Raw genomic sequence first — 20596 nt, forward strand, 5'->3', positions numbered from 1 at the left:
TAAACTCTTTTTCTGATAAGTTTAACATCTAGGCCATCTTGGGTTTAATTTGTATAGACTACTTTTCCCCCAACCTTGACTATGGATTTTATTTTCCTCATTCTTTGTATGTCTAGGAAATTGAAATGTAATACTGGGCAGGACGCAATGGCTCACGCCTGTAATCCCAGCACTTTGGGAGGCCGAGGTGTGCAGATCACCTGAGGTTGGGAGTTCGAGACCAGCCTGATCAACATGGAGAAACCCTGTCTCTACTAAAAACACAAAATTAGCCAGGCGTGGTGGTGCATGCCTGTCATCCCAGCTACTTGGGAGGCTGAGGTAGGAGAATCCCTTGAACCTGGGAGGCAGAGGTTGCAGTGAGCCGAGATCACACCATTGCACTCCAGCCTGCGCAACAAGAGTGAAACTCCATCTCAAATAAATAAATAAATAAATGTAATACTGGACATTGCGAATAATACGTTGTAGGAGTCCGGATTGTGTTATCTTCCTCCGAAAAACGTTGATTCCTGTCTTAGTGGGCAGTTCAAATACTTGATACAAACAATCATCTTGGCAGGGCACGGTGGCTCACGCCTGTAATCCCAGCACTTTGGGAGGCCAAGGCAGGCAGATCATCTGAGGTCAGGAGTTCAAGATCAGCCTGGGCAACATGGCACAACCTTGTCTCTACTAAAATTGCAAAAATTAGCGGGGCATTGTGGCGTACTCCTATAATTCCAGCTACTTGGGAGGCTGAGGCAGGAGAATCACTTGAACCTGGGAGGTGGAGGTTGCAGTGAGCTGAGATCGTGCCGTTGCACTCCAGCTTGGACAACACAGTGGAAAAAAAAGAAAAGAAAGCATACCCTTAGGACCAGGTGGGGTGGCTCATGCCTATTATCCCAGCACTTTGGGAGACCAAGGCACGTGGATTGCTTGAGGTCAGGTGTTTGAGACCAGCCTGGCCAACATGATGAAACCCTGTCTGTACTAAAAATACAAAAATCAGCCAGGTGTGGCGACGCATGCCTGTAATTCTAGCTACTTGCAAGGCTGAGGCAGGAGAATCACTTGAACCTGGAAGGCGGAGGTTGCAGTGAGCCAAGATTGTACCACTGCACTCCAGCTTGGGCAACAGAGTAAGACTCTGTCTCAAAAAAAAAAAAAAAAAGAAAAAAGAAAAGAAAAGCAGACCCTTAGGAGGAAGGGCCTCAGTCGACCTCCTTCCACCAGTGCTCGGTGGACCCCTTCCATTTGTGTATTAACATTGGAAGCACTGGAATGTTCCAAAAAAACAAAAAAGGATAAGCTATGGTAAACCAGCTGGCAAGCTAAGCTGTGACAGCAACAGAGCCTCTATGACAGCATTTCAGAAGATCCTCGATACTTGTAACAACAGGGTAGACTGCACTAAAAATCAGGCCTAGGTTTTAAGAGTAAGGGCAGCATTGCTTCAAAACCTCAACAAAACTCTGAAGTCAAAGTCAGGCCCTGATGGAAAGTGGGACACTAATACCTAGGATAAAGATATTTGGGTGGATAAACATGAGAATTTTGCATCCTGGATTCTCCTAATTCCCCAGGCTATCAGAAACAGTCTGTTCTTTAGCTGGAAGAGAGACACTTCAGCTGGCTTGGACCCCTTGTAAGAAGAAATAACCTGAGGCAGATGCCTCACAAATGACTCTCATCCTTCACATCTACCTCTGCCATCCTTCACTGCCTCCAGGCTCACATGGATAAACCGAGCGAGGTCTCAGCATAGCCCAGGGAGGGAAGTACCTTTGCTGCTCAAAGAGAAAATAGGTTACACACCAAAAGAATTACAGAATTAGGAATAATATGTCCAAACAGAAACCAAAGGAGCGCACCCTCAGGTTGTTGGAGCAGGGGAGTGGAACCTAAGGCTGAATAGATGACAATTACTGACATACTGGCACTTGCTCATGACTCAGATTCAATCTTTTGGCAAGAACATACCTGGAGCTGGTCCTAATAGCTTGCTGGGGATGGCTCTTTTAAAGCTTGAACACAAGAAACATTTCAACACAGCTTCTAGCAATTAGTATGTGGCTACTGCTCTGTAGAAAGTAAGGACCAAGGCTGGGTGCCTATAATGGGTGCAGCAAACAGGTGTGGTTCCCAGAGGGTCAGATGATACACTGGCACTAAAACGGACGGTGCTGTACCACAGCTCTCCTCAGGGGAGCCCCTAAAAGACAGCACTAAAGGGAAATTCCCCCAGTGAGTGGAGTTGAGAATAGTGTGTTTATTTGTTCATTCACTCTGGATGGAGGGATAAAAGGGCTGAGATTTCACTTCCAATGTTGAGTGCTTTGTCTGGTTAATCAGGGCCCTGGGGCCGGGTGCGGGGGATCACTTGAGGTCAGGAGGGCAAAACCAGCCTGGCCAACTTGGTGAAACCCATCTCTCCTAAAAAAATACAAAACTAGCCAGGCGTGGTGGCTCACGCCTGTAGTCCCAGCTACTCAGGAGGCCTGAGGCAGTAGGATCGCTTGAACCCGGGAGGCAGAGGTTGCAGTGAGCTGAGATTGCCCCACTGCACTCCAGCCTGGGTGACACAGTGAGACTCTGTCTCAAAACAAAAACAAATAAAAAAAATTGGCCAGGTGCAGTGGTTCACACCTGTAATCCCAGCACTTTGGGAGTCCAAGGCGGGCGGATCACAAAGTCAGGAGATAGAGATCAGCCTGGCCAACATAGTGAAACCCTGTCTCTAGTAAAAATACAAAAATTAGCCAGGTATGGTGGCAGGTGCCTGTAGTCCCAGCTACTTGGGAGGCTGAGGCAGGAGAATCATTTGAACCCAGGAGGTGGAGGCTGTGGTGAGCCAAGATCGCGCCACTGCACTCCAGGTTGGGCAACAGAGCAAGGCTCCGTCTCAAAAAAAAAAAAAAACAAAAACAGTCAGGACCCTGAAAGAAAAGATTAGATAAGGACGAGAGGTCTGGGTAAGAAGGAAATGGAGTAAGTGGATAGATTAAAAGCAGTAGGCACAGGTTGAGTGTGGTGGCTCATGCCTGTTATCCCAGCATTTGGAGAGGCCAAGGCAGGAAAATCACTTGAGGCCAGGAGTTCAAGACCAGCTTCGGCAGCACAGCAAAACCCCGTCTCTAAAAAAAGTTAAAATTAAAAAAAAAAAAAGATTAAATTAATTCCCAGGAGGTGGAGCCAAGATCATACCATTGCACTCCAGCCTGGATGACAGAGCAAGACTCCATTAAAAAAAAAAAAAATTTTTTTTTTGATGAAATAGGCATAAAATGTGTAGACCTTTGTGTCTCATAATAATGTCAACCAGAGGCACTCAGAATCCAGGTGAACAGGTTAACTTCTCCTATGGATGTCAGCCAGACTCTCTCCTTGGCCATCTCAGTGCTTAAAACAATGGGTCTGTTAATGGAGAGGCTGTGACAGCATGGGCCCAATATTATGGGTTCCTTCTAACCAAAGGCTGATATGGCTGTTGCCACTGATGAATGGCCAAACTGCCAACAGAAGATACTGATGCTGAATTCTCGGTATTACTCTACCTCTGGAGGGGACCAGCCAGCCAGTGGTGGAAGATTGATTCTATCAGATCTCTTCCTTCCTGGAGTAGGCGGCAATTCATTTTTTTGTTTGTTTGTTTGTTTTTGTGAGACGGAGTCTCACTCTGTCGCCCAGGCTGGAGTGCAGTGCCACAATCTCAGCTCACTGCAAGCTCCGCCTCCCGGGTTCACGCCATTCTCCTGCCTCAGGCTCCCAAGTAGCTGGGACTACAGGCGCCGCCACCTCGCCCGGCTAGTTTTTTGTGTATTTAGTAGAGATGGGGTTTCACTGTGTTAGCCAGGATGGCAGCAATCCATTCTAACTACTACTAACAGCTGTTCTGGAAACAGAGTCATTTCTACCCACAGTGCCTCTGCCAGCACAACTACCTCAGTGCTTACATGATTCTTAGCTACCAGCCTGAGCAAAGTAGTGAGACCTCATCTCTACAAAAATGTTAAAAATTAGCAAAGTTAGGCCAGGTGCGGTGGCTCACGCCTGTGATCCCAGCACTTTGGGAGGCCAAGGTGGATCACTTGAGGTCAGGAGATCGAGACCAGCCTGGTCAACATGGTGAAACCCCATATCTACTAAAAATACAAAAACAATCAGCTGGGCGTGGCGGCGGGCACTTGTAGTCCCAAGTACTCGGGAGGCTGAGGCAGGAGAATCTCTTGACTCCAAGAGGCAGAGGTTACAGTGAGCCGAGATCGCGCCACTGTAGTCCAGCCTGGGTGACAGAGCGAGACTCCTCTGTGGACACAGAGAGGCAGGTGTGGGGTAGCGGGGCTGTTCCGGAACCTTCCTTCTCTCCCCAGCACCTCATGGCTTCACCACCCAGCTGCCAGTGGAACCCTAGCCCTCAGCTCTCCCACTCCCGCAGGCCCGCAGCTGCCTGCTTCTGGACGTTATCTGAGGGGCCCCACTCCCAAGGGGGCGCAGACACGTGTCCTCTGGCAAAGGGGACTTCCTTCAGCTGCTGGAGGAGGGGGCAGGAGGGAGGGACGCCAGGAGCAGGGAGGTCGAGAGCCTCAGGACACCCCAGATACGGCCAGGCCCGTGCCCGAGCAGAGTCCGAGGCCTGGGCAGCGCCATGGGAGTGGGGCACAGGCGGGCTCCATGGTAACTCCAGCCTTGCTCAGCAGCCCCATGAAAAAGCAAAAAGAGGCCGCGTGAATCCTGACTCTGACTGGTCTATTCAACCAGATACATCCAAAATACAATCACCTCCAGGTCCTCAGTACAAAACCACCGTGAGGGAAAACCCCACCCAGGTTTCCGGCGCCCAGACTCCGAAACTCTGAGGTCCAGGAATTTTCTTCTGGCGTCAGTGCAGTGCAGGCACCCCAGCCCCACCCCCTCCACCCAAAGTGCCTCTGCCTTGTCCCCCAGACCCACCTGCCAGGACCCAGAGGCCCCCAGGAGGGAGGTGAGGGGCGGGGGTGAGGAAGAGGATGTGGCTGGTGCCCCAGGTGGCCGCAGCTGCTGTCCTTCACGCCTCTATCACTGCACATGGCGCACTAACCCCAGGGCCCTGCAAGTCCCAGGCTGTTGGATGTGGTCCGGGCGGGCTGGGAGGGAAGACACTGGCAAAGGCGGGCTGAGAGGATTTGTTTATTCCGCGCATTCAGACCCGACACACTCAGATGCCTTGGGGCCCCGTGAGGGCTAAGCAGGGGGTGTGGTGTCAGCTCCTGGGGAGGCCCCACTCCCTGGGGAGGAAATACACAGCAGGGAGCCGCCCCCAGCCCCCCATGGAGGGACCCATGTTGCTCTAACAGGGACATGAAGTTGCCTCTAACTCCCTGTGAGAGGGGCCAGTCAGGTTGGCTGGAGGAGCCTCTGAGGGGCCCTCAGGTGAGCAGGTGGAGGGCTTCTCGGCTCCGGTGTCCACCGGCCCTTCTAGCCCCGTGCTGGGCCAGGTGTCCTCTGAGGCCCCTGCTGCACTTGCACATGGTGGCCGGCAGGGGCGGGGCAGGGAGGCCACCCCCAAGGCCGGGGCCGCACGTGCTAGGGGAAGCCTGCCTTCCCAGCCCGTGTCCACAGGGCAGCAACTCCACTGCTCTGAGGCTCAAGGCCCAAAGCAGGGCTGGGCGTGGGGCTCAGGGCCTTGGTGGTTTTTCTCAGCTCTCGACACCACAGCACGGGGCCCGTCACCCCAGTCCTCTGGGCCCGCGTACCCAAGCCGGATGCAGGCTGGGGAGGGCACCGGGCTCCTCTGCGGCGCCAGCGCGAGATTGTTCTCTGGGGCGGTCCCAGCCTCCAAACCCTGGCGCTACGAGTCCACGGCTCAGGCCCAGGGACCACAGGCTGTCTGCTCACGGTTGAAAACGAGGCCAAGCCTGTGGCTGAGGGGCCAGGCCAGCTCCCAAGTCTCGAAGACTCCACAGGTGTGGAGGCACAGGGGCCCTTCCAGGGCAGGCAGCCCTTGGGGCAGCAGCAGGGTCGAGGGCTCAGTCTCACGCACACGGGCACAGGCACGCAGGTGCCGGCCCTGCCGCTAGCTCCCAAGAGGCTGACAGCCCAGTAGGGCGGTCACACACCCACAGCTGATCCCTGGAGATAAAGAAACCTAGACGAGGAGAGCGGAGACTGGGCGTGCGCAAGGAGGTGCCAAGGGAGGAGACCACTGCCCACACAGGGTCAGTCCCGTGAGAGGGTCAGTTCTGTGCCCACCGCCTGCCCACCCAGCTGCAGGATGCTCGCCATTGCCATTGCTGGGGAGCATGGTTTGGCCCGAGAGACCAGTGACTCCGGGAGGAAGTGCGGAGGGGCCAGGGTGCCAGCACTGGTGCCCACCATGGGCAGGGCTGGGTCTCACGTCTGGGCCAGCGAGAGCTCCTCCAAGCCTCCCTTCCCCAGGCGGTACCTGGCGAGGTCCTTCCTGGTCACCAACCCGACAACCTGCAGGACAAGGCCAGGCCACAGTGGCCACGGGTCGGCTCCCGCCTGCCTGTGGAGCTCCCTGCCTTGTGTGTGGCTGGGGCAGCACAGGCTGGGGGCTTGGGGCCTTCAGCACAGCCCCCGAGCTGAGCGCAGGGCTGGGGAGGGATGTGGCCATGGGGCATGGGCTGACTCGGTGCTGGGTCCTGTGCCTCAGTGTCCCCTGCCGGGAACTGAGAGTAAGCGTGGGCAGGAGAAAGAGGGGAGCCCTGCACGGCACGCCCGCACCCCCACCGCCCCCGCTCACCTGATTGCGGTTGTCCACCACCACCAGGTGCCGCAGGCCCAGGGCCCGGAACAGCTTGAACACCCGGGGAAGCGACGCCTCCTGCAGCAGGCGCACAGCCGTCAGTGCCGCCCACACGGCGGGGGCAGGCGGGACTTCACCCGAGCTGGCTCCCTGGGCCCCCCACCACGGCGTCCGGGCACGTCCTGAGCCCCCACGCCTATCTGGCCAGCCTGCTCAGCCCCTTGACTTCGGTTCTGCGGCCTGAAGCCTAAAAGCCTGCCAGGCCCCTCCACAGGAGACAAAGTCACCGACTCCTGGCCACCTCCCCGCCTCCCTGACCGCCCCTCCACGAGGCTCTGGACCCCAACCCCCGCTGTTCGGCCCCAGCCCCCCGCACCTATGCCCTGCACATGCCTGGGGCACCGTGTAGGGGGAGGGGTTCATGAACTCGGAGAGGTCCATGGTGCACTCCCGCTCGTCCTGGGACACGTGGATGGACTGAATGGGCGGGAAGCGCGGGTAGGCGTCGCGGAAGTCCTTCAGCCTCAGGCGCCGCTGCACCAGGCCCATGTTGGACCGCTCCACAAACACCTGCGGGCGGCAGGGCCCTGCATCAGGCGCCCAGCCAGCACCCCCTGGGGCCCCCACCCACCCGGCGGCCCACAGCCTGGCACGCACCTTGTGCTTTAGTAGGACGATGAGCTGGGAGCGCAGGATCAGGCCCTGGAGCCGGGCAGGCTGCGAGAGAGGCCTGCGGTCAGGGTGACGGGCCCGAGGGTGGGGGGCTGTGCTGCAATGCTGCGTCGGGCCCCTCTCTGACCCTGTTCCAGCCAGATGTCCCATCTGGGCGTGGGCCCCGTGTCAGCGGCTACCTGCTCACACCAGCCTCACCATGGCATTCCACGTGTACAATGCCACGGGACCCAAGGATCAGTGCCAGGGCAGTGGGGCCTGACCGCGCACAGCAGAAAGCCACGGGCCCAGGGACGGTGGCTTTGCTGCAGGGCAGATGCAGCCCCACTGGGTCCCAATTAAAACCAACCCCAAACCTCAGTGTCCACATCTAAGGGACACACAGCAGCGGCCAAGCTGCGCATCCTGTCAGGGCCTCCTGACAAAGCCATGGCTCTCAGTCCAGCCTCGGTTCAGACCACAGGACCCTGCCAGGCCGCAGCCCCGCCCAGCCTCAGCGTCCACACGGCCCCCCACGGCCGCACTCTCAGCTCCCAGCACTCCTAGAATCAACAGTGCACCCAAACATGCAGCTTCCCTGTCCTGCGAACCTCGCCGTGTGCTTCCCACCCCTGGACTCAACAGCGGTCACGTGGCGGGACCCGGTCTACGGGGTGCCCGGTACCTGAGTCTCATCGGCGGGACCCGGTTTACGGGGTGCCCGGTACCTGGGTGTCATCGGCATGCTCCACCACGGGGAAGCCGTTGTGATTGGACGCCGTGTCGCTCAGCACGTCCACAATGACGCCGACCTTCTCACGCCGCCTCAGGCAGGTCACTGGCGTGCTCATCACCTCCCTGCCAGAGCAGCCCCGCCACACAGCCCGTCATGCGCCACCAACTCCCACGTCATCCCCGCGGGCTGGTGAGGTGTGAAGCCGCTGGACAGGAAAGGCGGGGCTGCCTGGAGCCCACGAGCCGTGCACCCCGCCCCTGTGCGACAAGAGGCCACTGGACACCCTCCCCACCCACAGCTGTCGTGGGCGCTGTACCTGGCAGTGAGCGAGTGCGAGGTGACCGGGGCCTCCCAGTGCAAGAAGGGCACACTCTGCAACTGAATGTGCATGTCGTACAGGCCCTGCGGGCGGGGCGCGACACAGGCCTTGAGGAGCCCACACCCACCCCTGGAGCCCCGAGCCTACCCCTAGGAACCCAGAGGCCGCCCTGGAAACCCGAGCCCACCCCCTGGGGACTGGCTGTTTGGAGGCTGGGCTCACAAGGGCCCCTCCCCCACGGCAGCACCCACGCGCTCAGGGTGAGGCTTTGAGGCCCCGGCGCACCTCGATGAAGACGTCGCCCACGATCTTGGCGGTCATGAGCACCAGCATGATGGGGAAGCCGTAGGTCACGTTGCTGGTGGCCTCCATCATGATGACCGTCAGGCTCAGGGTCATGCGCACGATCCCGCCTGTGGGGCCATCAGGAACCAGCACGTCTACCCGCCTGGCTCAGGGTCCTTCTCTGTGCAGCAGCCACACCATCCACCTGCCCCCAGACCCTACCCCGCAACGACAGCCACGGCCCCCCAGACCCTGTGCAGCCCCCACCCACTGGGCAAGAGCTGGGACCTACCCAGCTGGGCCGCAGCTCCCATCAGGGCGTATTTGCCGGGATCCGCCCAGATCTGTGGGAGGTGACATGGAGAAGGTGTCAGTGCGGTGGCAGGTCCAAACCCACCAAGATACACACACGGAGGAGGCCCTGCCTAGACCCCAGCCCAAACCGACCAAGACACACACACGGAGGAGGCCCTGCCCAGGCCCAGCAGCCCCATGCCCAAGAAAGAACCCTGTGGCTGTGCGCACACACGCAGAACGGCCCGGCACAGCACACCCTGCTGGGAGGCTGCGCCCTCGGCCTGAGCCAGGCGCTCGGCACCAGAGGAACAGAGGAGTGGCAGGCATGGAGGGTGCAGAGGGCACGGTCACCATGCAGCAGCCCAGGCCAACTAGGGAGCGCCGCCCAGCATGAGGAGGAAACTCCAGCACACAGGACACGGAGAGCCCCGCGAACACGAGGCTCGGCCAAGGAATCCAGGCATGGAGGCTGCAGACGGCGACTCCCCGTAGAGGCAACGTCGGGGGCAGCAAAGCCAGAGACTGGAGGACCCCGGTGGCTGCCAGGGCTGGGGGCCAGGGAAAGCGGGTCATGTGTGTCAGTGGGCACAGGGTTTCCAGTCTGGGATGACGGAACACTCTAGAAGCGGCAGCGATGGCCGCACTGCCTCACGAATGTGAGAAACGCCGCTGAATTGTCCTCTTTAAAATGATTGAGTTTTATGGTATGTGAATCATGTCTCAATTTTAAAAAGCAAAACAAACTAAACCAGACCCTTGTGTGCAGGGAGATGGCAAAGCACGCAGGCCTGGGCAGCCGGAGACGGGCAAAGCACGCAGGCCTGGGCAGCCGGAGACGGGCAAAGCACGCAGGCCTGGGCAGCCGGAGACGGGCAAAGCACGCAGGCCTGGGCAGCCGGAGACAGGCAAAGCACACAGGCCTGGGCAGCCAGAGGGCGCTTCCTGCCAGGGCCTCTTACGGGTGTTCAGTGTTATTTAAGCGACTGACATGAGAAACAGAAGACATACAAGGGAACCCAGCCCCAGCGGAGACAGGCACAGAAGGAAAGCCCGCGGAGGCCAAGGTCTGGCGGGCAGCGGATACGGCCCTGGCGCCCGGCCTCCCAGAGAGCAGCCCTGGGCGGGCGTCCACCCCATGGAGCCTAAAAACAGCTCTGTGGCAGCCCAGAATCACCCATGCTTTTTATCACATTCTCAAGAACGAGGACATAGGCCTCCACCCCCAACCTTTGCCTGGTCCAGACTCCACACAGGCCGTGCTGCCACAGTACACGTGCTGTCACCACAGCAGGACAACACTCACGGCCCGTGAACAACGCGAGGCACGATGCTTTTGTCCTGCCCTGGGACCCCTGCTCCGGTCCGCACGGCCACAAGACCTGGCTCCGCTGCAGGGCCCCACAGCCTCCCCCTCCAGCCCCACTCACCGCCGCCCCCGTGAGGTAGGACAGGGAGATCCCAAAGAGCCGGCCCCAGGCAGCCCCGATGAGCAGGGATGGGATGAAGACCCCCGCAGACACGGTGAGCCCATAGGTCCAGCAGGCCAGGAAGAAGTAGACCAGTGTGAACAGGCCGAGGGTCAAGGGGTTGTAGGAGCCTAGAAGAGAAGAGGGGCTAATGAGACCTCCACATGACTCGCGCCCTCCGCAGGACCGCCCTGCCCCGCTGCCCAGTCTTGGGCCTCACAGTCACCTTCCAGGAGCCCAGCAACCTGAGCTCCCGAGCCCAGCGGTCCCCAGAAGGCTCCCTGTTCTCAACCTCCCTGGGAAGCAGAGAGTCTGCAAGGATCCGTGAGACCACAGGGCAAGAGGCTCTGCGGGGCCCTGATACCAGCAGCAGGAGCCGTGTCCAGGTGGGCGGCCCAGGCACCGGCCACACAGTAGAGCCGGGTCTAGACTCCATGGTGGGCACTATGGTGCAGCTTGCAGCCTGGCTCTGGGAAGAGGGTGCCCCCTACAGCCTGGGGTTCCCTTCCTGCAGCAGGTGGCATTGCACTGTGCATGGGTTGGGCGAGGCTGCCGGGGGACACCATCGCAGAGGTGAAAGGCTGGCACTCCAAGGTCACGGGCTACGCTTCAATGAAACCCTAGTGGTCGGGCGAGGCCAGGCCGTGGCCTTGGTGTGGCAGTCACCAGGCTGGGCTTTCTTTTGTTTTTTTTGAGAGGGTCTCATTCTGTCACCCAGGCTGGTATGCAGTGATGTAATCACAGCTCATTGCAGCCTCAAGCAATCCTCCTGGCCCAGCCTCCCGAGTACCTGGGACTGTGGGCACACGACCGTGGCCAGGTAGTTTTGCTTTTTTGGCAAAGAGAGAGTCTCGCTAAGTTGCCCAGGCTGGTCTTAACCTCCTAGGCTCAAGCGATTCTCCTGCCTTGGTCTCCTCAAGTGCTGGGATTACAGGAGCAAGTCCCTGCTATCATCCACGCTAGGAACGACCCCCCAGCCCGGGGCTGCGACCTCGGCCCACAGGGGACACTCAACCAGAAGGCATCGCCCACGCCCGGATCCCGGGGCCTGCCCGGCGGCACTGCCCACACACACCTGGCGGGTCGTGGAAGAGGCTCACCACGCTCTTCTCCGGGGTGTTGAAGAAGGCCGCGGCCATGGAGTTGTACTCGCCATCTGCACAGAAGAGCTGCGGGGTCAGGAGAGAGCGCGTGTTGGGAGGGAGACGGGCCGCTGGGTCGCAGGCACAGACCTGGCGGCGCCGTGAGAGGCCGTGTACTCTGAGCCCGGCCAACATCGGGGCAAGACCACACGGCCCCGCCATCGGGCGGGCCACGGTCACGGAGGGAAGGAGGACACATCGGGCGGGCCACGGTCACAGAGGGAAGGAGGACACATCGGGCGGGTCACGGTCACAAGAGGGAAGGAGGACACATCGGGCGGGCCACGGTCACGGAGGGAAGGAGGACACATCGGGCGGGCCACGGTCACGGAGGGAAGGACGACACATCGGGCGGGCCACGGTCACGGAGGGAAGGAGGACACATCGGGTGGGCCACGGTCACGGAGGGAAGGAGGACACATCGGGTGGGCCACGGTCACGGAGGGAAGGAGGACACATCGGGTGGGCCACGGTCACGGAGGGAAGGAGGACACATTGGGTGGGCCACGGTCACGGAGGGGAAGGACACACGGCCCAGGCCCAGCAGGGGCTCCAGAGCCATGTCCAGCCCTGGGGGTGGGTCAGCAGGACCCTGGGCTGGGGGGCTGGGGGGCTGTCCATCCCTGGAGCCGGGGAAGGTGGGCCCAGGTGCTCACAAGCTCCTAGAAGAGGAGCCCCGGTGACACAGGCCCAGGCCCAGAGCCTCCCAGGCTCCAGCAACACTGGGGTGTTGTCCACGGGGCTGGAGCAGAGTGTAGCAAGGCTGGTCAACCCCATAGCCCCCAGCCTCCCACGCCTCTAACGGTTTGCACCTGTCCCGTCAGCTCACCCTGCCCTGCACCCACTCCCGGCACGGCACCCACTGCTCTGCTGGGCCTCTAGGCTCTCCCCGTTGTGGATGTTTCATGTTAACAGGGCTACGTCACGTGACCTCATGTGTGGTTCCTCTGAGCACGGTGCTTTCCAGGGCAACCGTGTCACAGTGCAGACAGACACACAGACTGTGGTGAGCCGTGGGCACCAGGCACAGGCAACCGTCTCACAGTGCAGATGGACACATGGACTGTGGTGAACCGTGAACACCAAGCACAGGCCCGGCTGTGGACGGAGGTTTGCATTTCTCCTGGGTTCACATCTACGGTGTCCCCAGGCTTCTGAGACTCGCCCCATGAGGCTGCCATTCTGGGAAGAGGACTGGGGGGAGCCTTTGGCCCCCACACCACCGCCTGTTTCCCTGGCACCTCGGCAGACACCTGGCCTCCTCAGATCTCGGTGGACAGGACTAACCCTGAGACCTGCCAGCCTGTGCACTTCTGGAACTCGGTGGGGTGGGCAGCTCTCCTCCCGTGGCCTAAGCAAGGCTCCTGGAGGCCGCCCTGTGGCTGCCCTGCCTGCTGGACCCCACCTGGGCCCAGCTTCCCACCTGCAGCGGGTAGGACATGGAGCCCCCCTGCAGGGGCTGGCAGTCCCTCGACGAGTAGATCAGCACAAAGGCGACCGTGGCCGTGACGGCGGCCACCAGCATGGCCTCGACCACCTGCAGGCAGGGCCGGTGGATGTACCTGGAACCAAGAGTCAGGCTGCATGGCAGGCAGGACAGCAATGCGGCCCCTCGGCAGCTCCCATGGCAACCCAAGTCCCTGATGGAGGACACTGGGGGGGCCGGGGTTTTTTTTTTTTTTTTTTTGGAGACGGAGTTTTGCTTTTGTTGCCCAGGCTGGAGTGCAATGGCGCGATTTTGGCTCACCACAACCTCCACCTCCCGGGTTCAAGCGATTCTCCTGCCTCAGCCTCCCGAGCAGCTGGGATTACAGGCACCTGGCACCACACCCGGCTAATTTTGTTTATGTATTTTTAGTAGAGACAGGGTTTCTCCATCTTGGTCAGGCGGGTCTGGAACTCCCGACCTCAGGTGATCCGCCTGCCTCGGCCTCCCAAAGTGCTGCTGAGATTATAGGCGTGAGGCACCACGCTGGGCCAGGCCGGTGTTTAATCGTCAATCAGACGCCCGAATGTCCTGGGCTCGTCCTCTTCCCTGGGGTAAAGACTCCTCAGCAGCAACGCCTCCCAACACGTGGGAAGTGGCGATCCCCGTGCCCCGGCTGCACCCGATAGCATTGAAATTGGCACAGACCAAGAAGGAAGAGGCCGGGAGCAGGACAGCTGCGGTTGCTACCAGGCAGAGCCGGGCGAAGGTTGGGCGTGCCTTGCCCAGGCCCGATCCCACGAAGGGCCTCACTTCCTACCCAGGGGCTGTCCTCCCGGAGCCCTCACGCTCCAGCCTCAGGCTAGTCCGTCCCCTCCAGGCCCCAGGACACATCTCCCCTGAGCAGCTCCACCGGGAAACCATCAGGCAGGAGGCTGCACACACAGCCTTTCTTTCGGCTGTGGCCTCGGAGTGTCAACCCCACGCCACCATGTCTGCTTTCAAAGGGCCTGTGTGGCCACGCCTGCCAACACGATATGCAACGCGGTTTCTCACCTGATTCGAAACATGGTCAGCCAGTAGTTCAAGGCGTTGAACACAGCTCCGAGCACACCGCCTGCAGACAGGGGAAAGGCCAGTCAGCGACACGAGAGGAAAGGGGCAGGCCTCTGCCCTCCAGCTCCCAGATGGCAGCAGAAGCTCGAGGGTTTGCCAAGGGAAGAGGAGGGCAGGGGGCTAGGGGTCCAGGTAAGATGCTTCCTCCCCATCGTCACACCCTGAGGGCTGGGGGCGCTGTTTCTCAAAGGCTCCGCCTTTCTTCAGGGAAAAGGTGTCGTGCAGAGCAATAAACGCTGGTGGGACCAATTCTACCTCTTAGAGGAAAACCCATCCATCCCTGCAGCCCTGTGGTTTGTGCCAACAGAGAGATAAACAACAGGAAGCCACAGAAGCAAAGCTTTTGGCTCCCCACCCCCAAGCGTGCTGCCCATGGAAAAATCTGAAGAAGCAGGCCCCCAGGTGGCCCCGGGATGAGGGCAGGCTCCAGGGAACCACGGCCTCTAGTCCAGCCGAGCCAGGCCCACAGGCCGTCCCCGCAGAGCTGGGGGCAGCTCTTACCCACCACACCCATGGCGATGAAGACCGGGATCTCGTGGATCGTGTAGGCCATTTTCTGTGCAGAGAGAGGGAGAAGGCAGAGGATGTGAGGGAAAAGGCCCACAGCTCCTTTCTGCTGAAACTCAGGACCACCGTCGTAAGAGAGCTGTAGCCACACAGCGCCTTCCCGCCCTTCCACGCAGGCCGCGGAAGTCCACAGGAGGGAAACACGCTGGGTGTTTTGAGCAGGCCTGGCCCCTGCCTGGTGTGGCGGCCAGGGAAACTCTCAGAGACCCTGCCACCCTCAGCACCCGGGCGGGGAGGGCCCCAGGCACTGGGAACACAGCCCGTGATCCCCCAGTTTCCTGCGCACAGAGCCGTCCTGTCGATGGCACGGGGAGGCTCTCCAGCCCAGGCCCCAGGCTGCCTGAGCCCACCTGCCCCCACAGCGGCTGCTGCACGTGCCCCCAGGCCACGGGAGGCCCCATTCATGCAGCAACTGTGTGACATCCCAGGTGCCCTGCTGGTCACATGGCGCCCTGACCTGAGGGCAGCTTGGGGTATCTTCCTGCAGCCCCTCAGGGTCCTGGAGCTCGCGCAAGAGCTTGGCTCCACAGCTGTGAGTCAGTTTTCTAAAGGACCAAATCCTCAACCTGGGCCTTAAGCAAACAGGGTCCTGGCCCAGGATGCGAGGTGGGCGAGGTGGCCGATGGGACAGGTACCTCTGAGTCAAACCTTCCGAAGTTGATGAGGCCCGGGCTGGACAGGTCCCACATGTTCCCATGGTAAATGCTCAGAACAAAATTCAGAGTGAACGTGGAGATCATGGAAGCAAAAAACTGCGATAGAGAGCAGGAAACCAGCGCCCTCAGAGCCGTGCTCCCAGCCCAGGGCCCACGGACCAGCAGGGACCATCGCCCCTCCTGTCAGCCGGGGGGCCAGGAGTCTGCAGACCCCACCCAAGGCAGAAGGGAAGGGGCTGGAGCTAGGGGCGGGCGCACTGTGCCGGGGAAGGAGGGGCTCAGCCCTCTCTGAACTTGCCACTGGAGAGCAAGAGGGGAAGGTGGGGCAGGGCTGGGTTCCTGGCTGTTTGATTCCCCACCCGGGAGCCAACTGAGGCAGGCAATGGTGCCCAGGACCAAGGGCGAACTGGGCAGCAAAGGCATGACCGCCGCTTTGGGCAGGGCCAGGGCCTGACAGACCTACAGGGGGTCCAGGTCCAGCCGCAGCTTGATGGGTGGCCCCAGGGCGGACCCCATGGTGGGGACTGAGAGTGCAGCATGCGCCCTGACGGGGAGGCAGCCATCAGCAGGCACTTACGATCCTCCAGGTCAGGAATTGGTTCCAGAAGGATGCACCCTCCTCCAGGCTGAACAGGACCCCACCTGGAAGGCAGGCGGCTGGATCGGGTGCCAGCTGGACACAGGGCACCATGCCCACCACCAACTCCCGCCCCCAGGCTCCAGGAAACTCGGACCATGTCAGAAAGAAGCTACTGGGGTAGGCCCCAGCCACACAGAGAGGAACCCCAAGGGAGGTCCGAGGGCCGGGCCCGAGCACACTGCCAGCCGCTGCTGGCCGCTTCCAAATGCCCCGGCTGTGACTCCAAGCCTCTGCCCACCCTCACCGGGTACTGGGCCTACAGACAGGAGACCGTTTCTTCCAACACACAGGGTGAGGGCAAAGCTCCAGACCAGGCACAGCCTTCCTCACCCACGGGGGCTCCAAACGCCGCTGACACTCCGGCCGCAGCCCCTGCGGAGACGAAGTCCCGCTTCTCTGTGTCTCTGCGGAAATACTCGAAGATCTGCAACAGAGACGGACCCGGGGCTGGGGCAGCTTCCTCGAGGGCTCAGCTCTCAGACAGGCAGAGCGGCCACCAGGACGGGGGCTGCGCAGGGGAAGGGGCTTTCAGGACGACCGAGTCACCAGCTCTGATTCCTGAAGAGCGCCGCGCTGCGGACCACGGCAAGACAAAGCAGGGTCGGCACAGCCACCGGCAGTCCAGGGAAACACAGACAGACCCAGCCAGGAGCTCAACTTTCCAGCACACGCAAGGTTCTGAAAACCTCCACCCTCTACCGAAAACCGCACGGACGGAAACCCAGCCTTGCTGTCGATGTCTGTACTGTGGGAACGCTGCCTACCACTAAATTCACACACGGCCGGGCGTGCTGGCTCACGCCTGCAATCCCAGCACTTTGGGAGGCTGAGGCGGGCGGGTCACCTGTGGCCAGGGAGTTTGAGACCGGTCCGGCCAACATGGTGAAACCCCATCTCTCCTAAAACAACGAAAAACTTAGCCAGGTGTGCTGGCGGGCGCCTGTAATCCCAGCTACTCGGGAGACTGAGGCAGGAGAATCCTCAGATTCTCAGAAAGACTCCATCTCGAAAGAAAAAAAAAGAAAGAAAGAAAAATACATTCACATCCAAATGCAGCTCAATCCCCACCAACGTGCTGGGGACTTCTTGGAGGAAAAGTGTTCCAAAGTGTGTCCTGACCAATAAACATCAGGTGGACACACTTGGTTTCAGGTTCTGTGCTCCTCTGAGAACTCAGCCGCTTGGAGCCACAGACCCCTCCCACAGGAAACACAAATGCGCGTGTGGCAGGGGACCCAAGGAGGGAAGCAGTGGGCCGTGCGGAGGCCTCGCCGGGCAGGGACTGTGCCCGCTGGCTCTGGGAGCCACCCGCCAGGCTGTCCTCAGAGGGGGCTGGGGCTCCCGGCCGGGGGTGCTGAGGGAAGACCATCTCCCGGAGTGGCGCCCGTGCCTGTGCCCATGGCATCTGGAGCCCACCCACACAAGGTGGAGAGAGTAGCACTCACCTTGAAATCTCGTTTCAGTGACGTTGACCTCCCCTGAGAGATCCCGGCGGCGATCACTGAACCCGAGTGGATCATCGGCCCTTCCTGGAGACCAGAAGGACCCGTGCTCAGAGACACAGCTGGGTGTGGCGGCCCTCGCGGGCCCGGTGGCCTCAGGCTCCAGCTGGCGGGGCCACGGGCACTCTGTTACCTTTCCCACGGCCAGGCCCCCGACCACCGACAGGATCACACCGGACACTTTGATCACCAACGTCTGAAACACAGGGAGACGCACGGCCTCTGATGAAAGGGCAGGCGCCGTCTTTGGACCTGAGCCATAAAACAGCCCCGATCAGGCAGGGTGGCTGGGACATGGGACATCCAGGAAGGGGCTGGCACGCCCAGAGCTGGGTCTCCCCATGGCCACAGTGGACACTAAACAGCAGCCAAGCGGCCCCCACACTCACTGAGGGTCCCGCCCTCTGCGGCCTCGGCATTCATCAGGGAAGGGGCTCTTTCCTTTCCTTCCTTCCTGAGGCAAAGCTGGGTCACCCGCCCCGTCCTACAGGCGTGTCCTGCCTCGGCCAGCGTGGCCAGCACAGGGGAGGTGTTCCCGCGAGCCCTGCCTAGCGAGGCCCCGAGGCCCCTCATACGCCCCAGCACAGGAAGAGTGGTCACCTGCGGCTCCACGATGGCCCTCCCAGCCGCTCCCCGCCCCAGGGGCCTCGTCCTCTCCACCCGAGGTGGTGTGTAAGGTGTTTCTCATCAGCCTCCCCGCCCCAGGCCAGAAGCCACGAGAGCGCAGACCCCAAACGTGAGGCGCTGAGCGCGTGGGGTGTCGGGGAGGGCTCTACGTTAAAGACGCTGAGGAAAGCAAACGCAACTCTCAGCCAACAAAAGGTACGGAGCAACATCCCAGAAGGTTCAGGCCAGCCTGGCGTGGGTGACAGGCCGGTCGCCATTCCCAGCTGCTCCAGTAAACCTGGCCTCCCACCACGGGGCAAGGGCATCCCAAGGTCGCCTGGGAGCTTTCACCAGAGGGGACACACTGGCCCCACTCCTTGGCCATGGGGACCAGGCCCCGGAAGCACCCCCGGGGGGTGGCTGCCACGCTGCCCACCCTCCCCAGATGGAACGGGGCTCCAGCAAGTCTCAGGCTAAGGAACGCTGGCGGCACTGACAGAAGCAACCACAGCGGAACTGGGCGGAACCGGGTCAGGGCTCTAGCACCTCCAGAACCAGACGCTCTGATGACACCAAGTGTAAACGAGCATGAGGCAAACCGAGAGCAGGAAACAACGCTACACGCCCACTACTACAACAGCGTCCACGGTCAGTCGCCGCCATGCAGCCCGTAGTCACAGACGCACTGCACAGCTGTGGCGATACATGCACCAGATGAGCATCTCGGCACAGCTTACTCGTTTTTAACGTAATTTAATATGCGCACATACCAGCTGTTACCACTTTCAAAAAAAAAAGGTGACCCCTTTACACCCAGCCAGCCCACCAGCACGCAAGGTGGCCGAGGCCAGTTCTGGAAGCCGGGCAGACAAGAGAGCTGCTCCTGAACCAGCAAAGAGCTGGTGCCTCCCCGCCCAGCCAGGGCCCGCCCCCCCCCCCCTCCGCCCAGCCAGGGCCCCCCCCCCGCACCCAGGGCCACTGCACCCTCACCTTGAGCCGCACCACGTGGGGGATCTTCACCCCGTTGAGGAAGCACTTGATCTGGGGGATTCCACTGCCAGCAGCCACCGGCTGAAAAACGGGAAGCATGGCTGAGCAGGTCACGGCCAGGCTGAGATAGACCCAGCCCCACAGGCCCAGGAGCCCCAGGAGCCGGGGAGCTCAGCACACACATCAGGGCCTGAGGGAAGGGGCCTCATGTCGCGCGGGTAGCTGCTCTCACTCTTCCCAGCCCAGGCACAGATCAAGGACGTGGTGGGGGCGGAGGTGGAGATGGAAGGAGGGCGGAGTGAGGAGGCTCCAGGAGGGGCGGAGCGGGGTGATGGTGCCCAGGCCTGTGCTGCTGGGTTAGGAGCAGCACCCGGGGCTCTGGGGGTGAAGAGGCCCTGGTGTGTCTGCTCCTCCTGAGGCTGTGAGTCTGGACCGCGTGATTCCAGAAAGTGCCCAGGTTCTCAGCCAACGTGATGGTGGGGGTGGGTGAGCTGCAGGGGTTCCTGCCCATTTGCCAAGCCCCCCAATCCTTCGTGGGGTCCGACATGGCTGGGGCACCTACCTCTATGAAAGCCACGATCACAGAGCCCACCAGCACGAAGGCGGCGTTCAGCGTCGCCCACAGCAACAGGGAGAAGGACAGCCCGCCCTTCTCTGTGAACTTGTCGATATCTGGGGTTCATCAAGGAGGGCTGGCTGCTTCCCCGTCAGGACCACCCACCCTGGACCCCGGCCCTGCCCCATGGCCCGGCCTGGCAGACGCCACTCTGCTTGGTGGAGCCATGACGCTCCCTGGACATCCCAGAGACATCTCACAGCCCAAGCATGACAGGGATGCAGCCAGCCTGGCCAGGCCACCTCCACCTGCACTGGAACACGCTGGGTTCAGGACTTCCGCCCGGGACTGAACCCAGGCCACGCCCCCGCCCCCAACCTGCACCCGCCATGCTGGGAAGGATACTGCCCTTGATGACCCTGTACTTGAGGCCGGCCAGGTTCTCCACCACGATGTCGATGAAGCAGGCCACGAGGCCCGTGAGGATGCCGATGAGGGCGCAGATGACCCAGCGCTTGATCTCCACCGTCCGGAAGGCCTGCAGGGGTGCGGTCAGGGCAAGAGTCAAGCAGGGCCCCGGCGCAGCTCGCTCTGGCAGCAGCAGGACTGCCCAGACCACCTGCAGGCCCTGGGATTATGAAGGTCCCAGCGTGCACGGTGCGCTGAGTCCCACAAAGGGCAGTTTCTGGCCAACATCCGAAGCACACCCGGGGCCTGAGGGTGACTCAGGGAAGTGGGCGACTTCCCAACAACTTCACAGCCAGTGGTTGCTATGCTGGGCACTGCATCTGGCGGCGGTAGGAGCAGCCTTCTCGGTTACGGTGACCGTGACCCTCCCGTTGTCTCCAGAAACCAAAGGAACCCACCGGCCTTGGAGGCGGGGTCAGAGGACGATGGAGGAGGCGTGTCAC

The 20596-nt window shown here is 60.8% G+C and overlaps 1 protein-coding gene across 3 annotated transcripts in view; it reads right to left on the reverse strand.

Annotated features, from left to right (window-relative positions):
• Nucleotides 1-5135: 5135 nt before the first annotated feature.
• Nucleotides 5136-20596, reverse strand: part of LOC105485853 (chloride voltage-gated channel 7) — a 28867-nt gene continuing 13406 nt past the window's right edge. For all 3 annotated transcript variants that reach the window (XM_071083856.1, XM_071083857.1, XM_071083858.1), the window contains exons 5-25: nucleotides 20091-20223; nucleotides 19692-19801; nucleotides 19130-19210; nucleotides 17667-17729; nucleotides 17477-17560; nucleotides 16362-16455; nucleotides 15969-16033; nucleotides 15371-15487; nucleotides 14670-14724; nucleotides 14109-14169; nucleotides 13050-13188; nucleotides 11560-11653; nucleotides 10446-10615; nucleotides 9014-9065; nucleotides 8722-8849; nucleotides 8434-8519; nucleotides 8110-8239; nucleotides 7388-7447; nucleotides 7124-7300; nucleotides 6728-6808; nucleotides 5136-6441 (exon numbers count right to left, since the gene is read on the reverse strand). In XM_071083856.1, the coding sequence (XP_070939957.1) occupies nucleotides 6355-6441; nucleotides 6728-6808; nucleotides 7124-7300; nucleotides 7388-7447; nucleotides 8110-8239; nucleotides 8434-8519; nucleotides 8722-8849; nucleotides 9014-9065; nucleotides 10446-10615; nucleotides 11560-11653; nucleotides 13050-13188; nucleotides 14109-14169; nucleotides 14670-14724; nucleotides 15371-15487; nucleotides 15969-16033; nucleotides 16362-16455; nucleotides 17477-17560; nucleotides 17667-17729; nucleotides 19130-19210; nucleotides 19692-19801; nucleotides 20091-20223 (2067 nt within the window). In that variant the 3' untranslated portion in view covers nucleotides 5136-6354. The remainder of the gene's footprint in view (nucleotides 6442-6727; nucleotides 6809-7123; nucleotides 7301-7387; nucleotides 7448-8109; nucleotides 8240-8433; nucleotides 8520-8721; nucleotides 8850-9013; nucleotides 9066-10445; nucleotides 10616-11559; nucleotides 11654-13049; nucleotides 13189-14108; nucleotides 14170-14669; nucleotides 14725-15370; nucleotides 15488-15968; nucleotides 16034-16361; nucleotides 16456-17476; nucleotides 17561-17666; nucleotides 17730-19129; nucleotides 19211-19691; nucleotides 19802-20090; nucleotides 20224-20596) is intronic.

Source organism: Macaca nemestrina, chromosome 18, assembly GCF_043159975.1.
Source record: "Macaca nemestrina isolate mMacNem1 chromosome 18, mMacNem.hap1, whole genome shotgun sequence".
Classification (NCBI taxonomy): Eukaryota; Metazoa; Chordata; class Mammalia; order Primates; family Cercopithecidae; genus Macaca; species Macaca nemestrina.